This window comes from Oryctolagus cuniculus, chromosome 1 (assembly GCF_964237555.1).
Source record: "Oryctolagus cuniculus chromosome 1, mOryCun1.1, whole genome shotgun sequence".
Classification (NCBI taxonomy): Eukaryota; Metazoa; Chordata; class Mammalia; order Lagomorpha; family Leporidae; genus Oryctolagus; species Oryctolagus cuniculus.
Genome location: NC_091432.1, coordinates 15,868,668 through 15,878,861, shown reverse-complemented (window position 1 = coordinate 15,878,861; position 10,194 = coordinate 15,868,668). Strand labels below are relative to the sequence as shown.

At 39.2% G+C, this 10,194-nt stretch overlaps 1 protein-coding gene across 1 annotated transcript; it reads left to right on the top strand.

Annotated features, from left to right (window-relative positions):
* The first annotated feature begins 918 nt into the window (after positions 1-918).
* Positions 919-1,860, top strand: LOC127490246 (olfactory receptor 8K3-like). The gene has a single exon (XM_051842442.1). The coding sequence runs from the start codon at positions 919-921 to the stop codon at positions 1,858-1,860; it is 942 nt and encodes a 313-aa protein (XP_051698402.1).
* Positions 1,861-10,194: the final 8,334 nt, after the last annotated feature.

The following is a 10,194-nucleotide window of genomic DNA, read 5'->3' as shown; positions in this document are numbered from 1 at the left end:
TAACCACAATGAAGATCAACTGTTTTCTATCACTGTGAAGTAAAATTTAACAATTTTAAAAGTCTGTTAAAGGTTAGTGGAGTGAGTACATAACTGTAAAAGTTTTAATGAATACAGGAATGAGAATATCATTCGGGGTTGTGAAATGAGTTAATGCTGGTTTGGGGAAATTGGGACTGAGGTTCAAAGGAATACTAAGCACTGTGTTATTCTTTTTTCTGTAAAATTTCGCTCAAAATTGGGTATGTATTTTTAAATGAAAATCAGGATTCCCATTCTAGTACAAACTTGTCTTTTTAAAAAATGCTTATTTATTTATTTTTAATCTATTAGAAAAAGTGACTGATAGAAATCTGAAAAACAATAGTTCACTCCTTCCAAGTGCCCACAACAGAGAAGGCTGAGCTAGGCAGAAGCCAGGAGCCAGGAACTGTATCAGAGTCCACAAGGTCAGTGGTAGGGGCCCAAGTACTTAAGCCACCGTCTCATCCTTCCCAAGGAGAGTTAGCAGGAATATGGATCAGAGGCAGTGTAACTGGGACTCGAACTGGCTTTCAAACATGGGATTCAGGTATCTCAAGAGGTGACATTATCTGCTGCATCACAATACCCATCTCTCAGTCAAATTTTTTCTAGGGGTATATTGCTGAAAGTATCATAAGAAGATCTTACAATGATAGCTACTGCATATGACAAAGAAAAAAGTCTTCTATGCTTATATGCCTCATGTTCCAATAGTTTTGAAATCTGATTTCAGGGGGAACTATGGGGAGGAGTCTTATTTTATTTGTTTCATCAAAGAAAAATTTACATATCAAGCACATTACTGCTGAATAGTAAAATTCCAACAAGTGATCCCTCTTAAAACTCAGTGACATTTGTTGATTCTTTTCACAGAAATTTCCCTTGAGGTCCAGGATGGATAAACAGAATATAACAGCGCTAAAATATTTCATTCTGCTGGGAATCACAGACCGCCCCGAGCTGCAGGTCCCCTTCTTCGGATTGTTTCTCATCATTTATGGGACCTCAGTGGTGGGCAACCTGGGTATGATCATCCTCACCTTAATTGACAGCAGGCTAGCAACACCCATGTACTTTTTTCTCAGGCATCTGGCTTTCATTGACCTTGGTTACTCAACGGCTGTGGGACCAAAAATGTTAGTCAATTTTGTGGCTAATCAAAATGCAATCCCTTACAACTGGTGTGCCACACAGCTAGCGTTCTTCATCACGTTCATTATCAGTGAACTTTTTCTGCTTTCAGCAATGGCCTATGACCGATATGTGGCAATTTGTAACCCTCTGCTGTACAGCGTGGTCATGTCGCAAAGAATATGCTGGATGCTGGTGGCAGTCCCCTATCTCTACAGTGCCTCTCTGTCTCTGATAACCACAATAAAAATATTTACTTCAACTTTCTGTGGCGATAATGTCATTAGTCATTTCTACTGTGACAGTCTTCCCCTGTTAACTTTGCTATGTTCAAGCACACATGAAGTTGAGTTGATAATTTTGATATTTTCAGCATTTAATTTGATTTCCTCTCTTCTGATAGTCTTTTTGTCCTACATCCTGATTCTCGTGGCCATCCTTAGGATGAACTCTGCAGAGGGAAGGCACAAGGCCTTGTCTACCTGTGGGTCTCACCTGACAGTCGTGGTTGTACTATACGGGACTCTGTTCTTCATGTATTTGCAGCCTAAGTCCAGTCATTCCTTTGATACTGATAAAATGGCTTCTGTGTTTTACACATTGGTAATACCCATGCTGAACCCAATGATCTACAGCTTGAGGAACAAAGAAGTAAAAAGTGCCCTGCACAGGGTATGGAAATACCTGTGTACATTTCATATATAGAGTTTAACACAAAAACATGTATAATGAAGTATACTGTAGGTCACTGTTTATTGTGTTATAAGCATTTTTAAACAACTCATGGATAAGCATGGAATTAGACACTTTCTTGGTTTTCAACCTAGGATTTTCAAGTATTCTTTTTGTATTCATTTTGGTTTGTCATAAGTTCAGCATAAGTACCTGAAGTCTGAATAATTATTCTCAGTGGCCAAGTAATATGGCACCATGGAAGGAAAGTTTTGTGTGAATCTGTCATTAAACTTGCTCATATTAAGGACATACTTGTGTTTTTTAAAAGGCATACTTTTCCTTATATCTTACACACCACATTAAAGAATGCACCAGACTGGCATATTGATACACAGGTTTTCAATCTTTATTTGCACTGGCATACACGTACACAAAAACAAAAGATACATAAAAATGACAAATGATGCTTTAACTCCATTGTAATGGGTACCATCTCTGTATTTTCTTAAATTGTTATATCTTTCTATAATATATAGATATCACAGACTTCTTTCATATTACATACATTGCATATATACTACACATATTATAACATGAAAAAATGACTCCAACATTTTACGGAAAATGTTGTTCTTTAATTCTATTGTATCACAGACTTATTGAAGTAACATCATTGCTATAGGTTAGATGAAGTAGAAATAAAAATGTGGTAATTGTTATATTTGGTCAGAATTGTTTACATAAAATAAATTAGACTTAAGGAATATTTTCTTTTTAAGATTTATTGATTGACTCCAAAGTCAGGGTTACAGAGAGGGAGAGGGAGAGATAAAGGTAGAGGTGGAGGTGGAGGGAAAGAGGGAGAGAGGGAGAGAGGGAGAGAGGGAGAGAGGGAGAGAGGGAGAGAGATCTAACTGCTGGCTCAGTCTCCAAATGGCCATAAAGGGTAGGGTTGGGCAAGGCTAAATCCAGACTGGCCGGCGCCGCGGCTCACTAGGTTAATCCTCAGCCTTGCGGCGCCTGCACACGGGGTTCTAGTCCCGGTCGGGGCGCCGGATTCTTTCCCAGTTGCCCCTCTTCCAGGCCAGCTCTCTGCTGTGGCCAGAGAAGGCAGTGGAGGATGGCCCAAGTGCTTGGGCCTTGCACCCTATGGGAGACCAGGAGAAGTACCTGGCTCCTGGCTCCTGCCATCAGATCAGCGCGGTGTGCCGGCTGCAGCGCACCGGCCACGGCAGCCATTGGAGGGTGAACCAACGGCAAAGGAAGACCTTTCTCTCTGTCTCTCTCTCCCACTGTCCACTCTGCCTGTCCAAAAAAAAAAAAATAAAAAAAAATAAAGACTATACCACATAAGTGTAAGGGCCCCAGTACAAGTGTCAGCTTCCACTGCTTTCCCAGGTGCATTAACAGAGAGCTGGGTCATAAATGACAGAGATATGAGGCAAATCTGTATGAGATGCTGGCATTGTGGGAATCAATAAACCCTCTATACCACAAAGCTGACCCCAAGGATGACACTTTAGAAATAAGTGAATTTTCCTAAGTTGATGGATATATGGTAATCTTACAAAAGATCTATTTTTTTTTTTTTTTGTGGACAGGCAGAGTGGACAGTGAGAGAGAGACAGAGAGAAAGGTCTTCCTTTGCCATTGGTTCATCTTCCAATGGCCGCCGCGGCCAGCGCACTGCAGCCGGCACACCGCGCTGATCTGATGGCAGGAGCCAGGTACTTCTCCTGGTCTCCCATGGGGTGCAGGGCCCAAGCACTTGGGCCATCCTCCACTGCACTCCCTGGCCACAGCAGAGAGCTGGCCTGGAAGAGGGGCAACCGGGACAGAATCCAGCGCCCCGACCGGGACTAGAACCTGGTGTGCCGGCGCCACTAGGCAGAAGATTAGCCTAGTGAGCCGTGGTGCTGGCCACAAAAGATCTATTCTTAACTCATTTAGAACTAGTGATTCAATTAGCAATAAAGTTATATAATGTGTAGGGGAAAATCTAAAGGTGTTATCATGGTGTCATATGTATAAACTACTATAACACTATTAAGCTATTAAAATAGCATGCATGTACCAATAAAATCAAATGATGATTGATAAAAATTCAAATGCAATAAAATGCTCTAAAAATGTATTTAGTTCCTCATCCTCATGAAAATAATTAGGAAATAAGTTTCAATGAATAATAGCATTTATAAAATCATATAAAAACTTAAACTACAAACCCAGCAAATGAAAATCCAAGTCCTCAGTAATGATACATCTACAAATTTAGCAACTTATTTATCAGATAAATTGTTGTTAATTTCCCTTATAAAACAGCCACACCTGTGTAGGTCAGATGAAATAGTGAAGATCTGTACATGGTTGCACTTTTGAGAAAGCCCCAAAAGAGTAGATTCTGAAAATTTCATGGACTGAGGAGTGTGTACGTGTATATGTGTGTGTGTATGTGTGTCTGTATGTTGCGATGGCTGGTAGAATTAGAGGGGTGAGAGTTTTCCCAGCAAAGCCAAAGAGTCAGGAAAAAGGTAATCAAGGTCACCCCATCCCCTTCTCTTAAAGAGCTTTCAGCATTAAAGATGTTAATGTTTTCTGTGATAATAATTTTATAATACCAAGGATTTTACCTGCTAAAATACCTAGACATTAATTGCAATGACATTAATCTTGAGTCTTTTTTTTATTTGCCAGGCAGAGTAAGACAGTGAGAGACAGAGAGACAGAGAGAAAAGCCTTCCTTCCATTGGTTCACCCCCCAAATGGCCACTACGGCCAGCATGCTGCGCCAATCCGAAGCCAGGAGCCAGGTGCTTCCTCCTGGTCTCCCATGCGGGTTCAGGGTCCAAGGACTTGGGCCATCCTCCACTGCACTCCTGGGCCACAGCAGAGAGCTTGACTGGGAGAAGAGCAACTGGGACTAGAACCCAGTGTGCTGGCGCCACAGGCGGAGGATTACCCCAGTGAGTTGCGGTGCCTGCCTATCATGTGTTTTTATCACCTGAATTGCCATTAACTTGAAGTAGCAGTAAATAATTCATTATTTCCTGAGTATAAATCTTTATTGAAACACTTCAATAGGCCATATATAGATAGAAATTCTGTAATCTTTTCTTTTATCAGGTTGATTTGTTAGTGAATACTACATGAAAGTTTTGCATAATATTCTAATAGTTAAATCTCTTTATGTGTATGACATCTTTGTAATTAAGTACAAGGATACTTCAAAAAGTTAATATACAGGGGCCGGCCCAGTGGCACAGTAGGTTAATCCTCCACCTTCAGTGCCGGCTTTCCCTATGGGCGCCAGTTCTTGCTTCAGCTGCTCCTCCTCGAACTCAGCTCTCTGCTATGACCTGGGAAAGCAGTGGATGATGGCCCAAGTGCTTGGGACCCTGTGCCCACGTGGGAGACCTGGAAGAAGCTCCTGGCTCCTGGCTTTGGATCAGCCCAGGTCAGGCCATTGCCACCATTTAAGGAGTGAACCAGTGAATGGAAGACCCTTCTCTCTGTCTCTGTGTCTCCCTATCTGTAACTCTATCTCTCAAATAAATAAATAAAATCTTTTAAAAAGCTTCATATACAATTTAATATTCCCCCACTGCAAAATTTTATGTTTTAATTTTTAACTATTTTGATAAGAAAACATCAATTAATTTTAATACAATATTAAATTTGCAATAATCATGTTTTAAGTGGATGTAGACTGTTACAAAACAAATCTCTAGAAGTCATTCCTCTTGCATTACTGAAATTCTATACTCACTGAATATCAACTTGTGTTTCTCCCTTCCTCTAGCCTGTGGCAATAATCATTCCACTCTACTGAAACATTTTTTTTTTTAGAACCCTGAGATAAGTGGAATCATTCTCTGCTTGTCTTTCCATACCTGGCTTATTTCAATTGATTTAAAGTCTTACAGATTCTATCATACTGTCATGCATATAACAGGTGAACCTCACTTCCTTAAGCTGAACATAATTCCATTGTATGTGTGTAACACTTTCCTTCAGCATTCATCCACTAATAGACATTTACATTTTTCCACACCTTAACTATTGTCAATAATGCTGCAAAGAACACAGGAGCACATGTGTATCTTCTACATCCTGATTTCAATTCATTTGGATAAATATGGATTGCATGAAAGTTCTATTTTCAATTTTATGAGGAATGTGTTTCAAACTGTTCTACATTTTCAACAAAGGTGTATAGAGGCCCCAATTTCTCCACATCTTCACCATTGAAGATACATATACACATATGTATTTAGTATGTATGATATTATATGTATTTTAGTATATATTATATATTATAATAGCAGGTATCCCAAAGCTATGAGATGATATCTCAGTGTAGTTTTTGGTTTGCATACTGAAATCCTCATGTTGCTGACAATGGTCTTAAGATTGAATGTCATTCCTCCCAAATCCCATGATAGTTCTTACCAAAATAGACAAAATAAATAAATAAAAATAAAACACAATTACAGAAGACCTGAATGACTAAAGCAATTTTGAAAAGGAGAAAAAACCTGGTGACACATCACATTTTACGATTTCAACCTTTTATAAAACAACAGTAATTCAACTTTATGATACAGGCATAAAGACTGACATATAGACCAATGAAACAGATTACAGATCTCAGAAATCATCCCATAACACATGGTTAGGTGATCTTAACAGTTGAAGGAAGGTTACTCTTTTCAACTAATACTAAGAAAACTGAATATACATATATATGCATATTCAAGGTAATGAAATTGGATGTATGTCTTCTAACATATATAAAATTGAACTAAAATGGACTAAGGAAGCATTAAGACCTGAAAGTCAAATCCTAGGTGAAAACAGAGAGGAAAACCTTAAGAATTTAGTACTTGACAATGACATCTACAATAAGACACCAAAAGTCAACTTACAAAAAGAAATCAGACTAATAGGACTACATAATGATGAAGTTTCTGCATGAAAAAGTAAGCAATGAAGGAAAATGCAACCTACAGAATAGCAGAAAATGTTTGCAAACTGTGTGTTTTATATTGGATTAAACAAAAATTATGTCAGGAACTCCTACAACACACTGAAAGTCATCATTACCACCTTAACGAGTATCATCTGATTGAGCATTCTTTTCTACAAGTCATCAAATCTCCAATAGAAATATGTAATAATGACAAAATGTCTGATCTATGTGTTCAGAAGTGTGAAACAAGACCCCTACCTTACACTTCATACAAAACCAACTCACAACATTTCAAGGATATAAATCCATGACTGGGGAACCACAGGCTGGCCACCTGTGGGAAGTTCCTCGCTTTGCTGTTTGCTTGGCCTGTTGTAACAGCTTATGCAAAACAAGTTAAGGAAGTGCTGGCTGGTGAGCAAAACAAGTCAAGGATGTGCTAACCACAGGATGTCCTGAAGACACACAAACAATCCTGGTGGAGCAAGATGAACTTTCGACCTGAAGCACTATGTGCCCTTCAACTTGATTGGACTGTGCCTGCATGGACTGCATGTGAACAGACTTGCCATTGGCTGGGAGCGTCCTGCTAGGGGAACCTTGGGTATATAATGGGGATAGTATTGTGTAGGGGGGCTTGGGCTTGGCTTCTTTTCTTTCGCCTTGCATCTGGATGAATAAAGTTCCATGATAACCCAGTAAGCAGCTATCCTGTCTTTACTACGCTGGACTCTTGCTGGCGAGCGTCTGGCAGATGACTTGATACTCTGAAAAATTTGTAAGACACTGGCATAGTCAAAGACATTTTGGAAAAGACCCCAGAATCACAGATAATAAAATAAAAAATAGACAAATGGGGTTATATCAAGCTGTGACGCTTCTGCATTACAAAGGAAATACTGAGCAAAGGAAGGCTCAGTCAACAGAATGGGAGAAAATAGTTCCAATCTATACAATTGATACAGGATTAATATCCAGGATTTTAAAAAAAATCACAAGATATACTCTGGTTTCTCTTCAGATAGTATAAAACTTTTGCATTATAATGAGTTCAAGAAACTCAACAACAACGAAATGAATAATCCAGTTAAAAAATGGGCAAAGGACATGAACAGGCATGTTTCAAAGGATGGAACACAAATGACCAACAGACACATGAAAAAATGCTCAGGATCACTACATATATAAATATATAAATATATATATATATATATATATATATGCAATTCTACTTGGTGATTAAAAATATCCTGTCTTTTACCACAAAATGTATGCAACAGGAAACCATTACACTTAGTAAAGTAAGCCAGTCCCAAAAAGTCAGATACTGTATATTTTCTCTGATCTGTGGTAACTAGTAGATTATCAAAAATGTAATGTACTGGAGTAAAATTGAGAATTTTAAAGTTTTTTTTTATTTATTCAAAAGGCAGAGTTACAGAGAAAGAGGTAGAGACAGGTCTTCTATCTGCTGGTTCACTTCCCAAGTGGCCAAAATGACAGGGGCTGGGCCAGGCCAAAGCCAGGAGCCAGTAGTTTCTTCCAAGTCTCCCACATGGGTTCAGGGGCCCAAGGGCTTGGGCCATCTTCCACTGCTTTCCCACTCCATAGCAGAGTGCTGGATCAGAAGTACATTAGCTAGAACACACTGGCACCCATATGAAATGCCAGCACTGCAGGTAGCAGGTTTACTGGCTTTTCCACAGCACCAATGCCATCAAACAGGAATATTTGAAATAGGAGATGATATGTTTTCAAAACTGCATAATCAGATTTATATATCTGAAAGAGACTGCATATAAAAATACTTAAATTGCTATTACCAAATAATAATTGACAAGAATCCAATGAAACAATGGGGAAAAACAAATGAGCTTATTTCAAAGGAAAATATATAAATGATTTTAAGCCTATGAAAGTTTTCAGAATTACATTCAGTATTAGAATACATAAATTAAAGCCGGCGCCGCGGCTCACTAAGCTAATCCTCCGCCTGCGGTGCCAGCACTCTGGGTTCTAGTCCCAGTCAGGGCGCCGGATTCTGTGCGGGTGCCCCTCTTCCAGTCCAGCTCTCTGCTGTGGCCTGGGCATAAAGACTGACATATAGACCAATGAAACAGATTACAGATCTCAGAAATCATCCCATAACACATGGTTAGGTGATCTTAACAGTTGAAGGAAGGTTACTCTTTTCAACTAATACTAAGAAAACTGAATATACATATATATGCATATTCAAGGTAATGAAATTGGATGTATGTCTTCTAACATATATAAAATTGAACTAAAATGGACTAAGGAAGCATTAAGACCTGAAAGTCAAATCCTAGGTGAAAACAGAGAGGAAAACCTTAAGAATTTAGTACTTGACAATGACATCTACAATAAGACACCAAAAGTCAACTTACAAAAAGAAATCAGACTAATAGGACTACATAATGATGAAGTTTCTGCATGAAAAAGTAAGCAATGAAGGAAAATGCAACCTACAGAATAGCAGAAAATGTTTGCAAACTGTGTGTTTTATATTGGATTAAACAAAAATTATGTCAGGAACTCCTACAACACACTGAAAGTCATCATTACCACCTTAACGAGTATCATCTGATTGAGCATTCTTTTCTACAAGTCATCAAATCTCCAATAGAAATATGTAATAATGACAAAATGTCTGATCTATGTGTTCAGAAGTGTGAAACAAGACCCCTACCTTACACTTCATACAAAACCAACTCACAACATTTCAAGGATATAAATCCATGACTGGGGAACCACAGGCTGGCCACCTGTGGGAAGTTCCTCGCTTTGCTGTTTGCTTGGCCTGTTGTAACAGCTTATGCAAAACAAGTTAAGGAAGTGCTGGCTGGTGAGCAAAACAAGTCAAGGATGTGCTAACCACAGGATGTCCTGAAGACACACAAACAATCCTGGTGGAGCAAGATGAACTTTCGACCTGAAGCACTATGTGCCCTTCAACTTGATTGGACTGTGCCTGCATGGACTGCATGTGAACAGACTTGCCATTGGCTGGGAGCGTCCTGCTAGGGGAACCTTGGGTATATAATGGGGATAGTATTGTGTAGGGGGGCTTGGGCTTGGCTTCTTTTCTTTCGCCTTGCATCTGGATGAATAAAGTTCCATGATAACCCAGTAAGCAGCTATCCTGTCTTTACTACGCTGGACTCTTGCTGGCGAGCGTCTGGCAGATGACTTGATACTCTGAAAAATTTGTAAGACACTGGCATAGTCAAAGACATTTTGGAAAAGACCCCAGAATCACAGATAATAAAATAAAAAATAGACAAATGGGGTTATATCAAGCTGTGACGCTTCTGCATTACAAAGGAAATACTGAGCAAAGGAAGGCTCAGTCAACAGAATGGGAGAAAATAGTT

Coding starts and splice junctions, on each gene's coding strand:
- LOC127490246 (XM_051842442.1), top strand. CDS start 919: ATGGATAAACAGAATATAACAGCGCTAAAATATTTCATTCTGCTGGGA.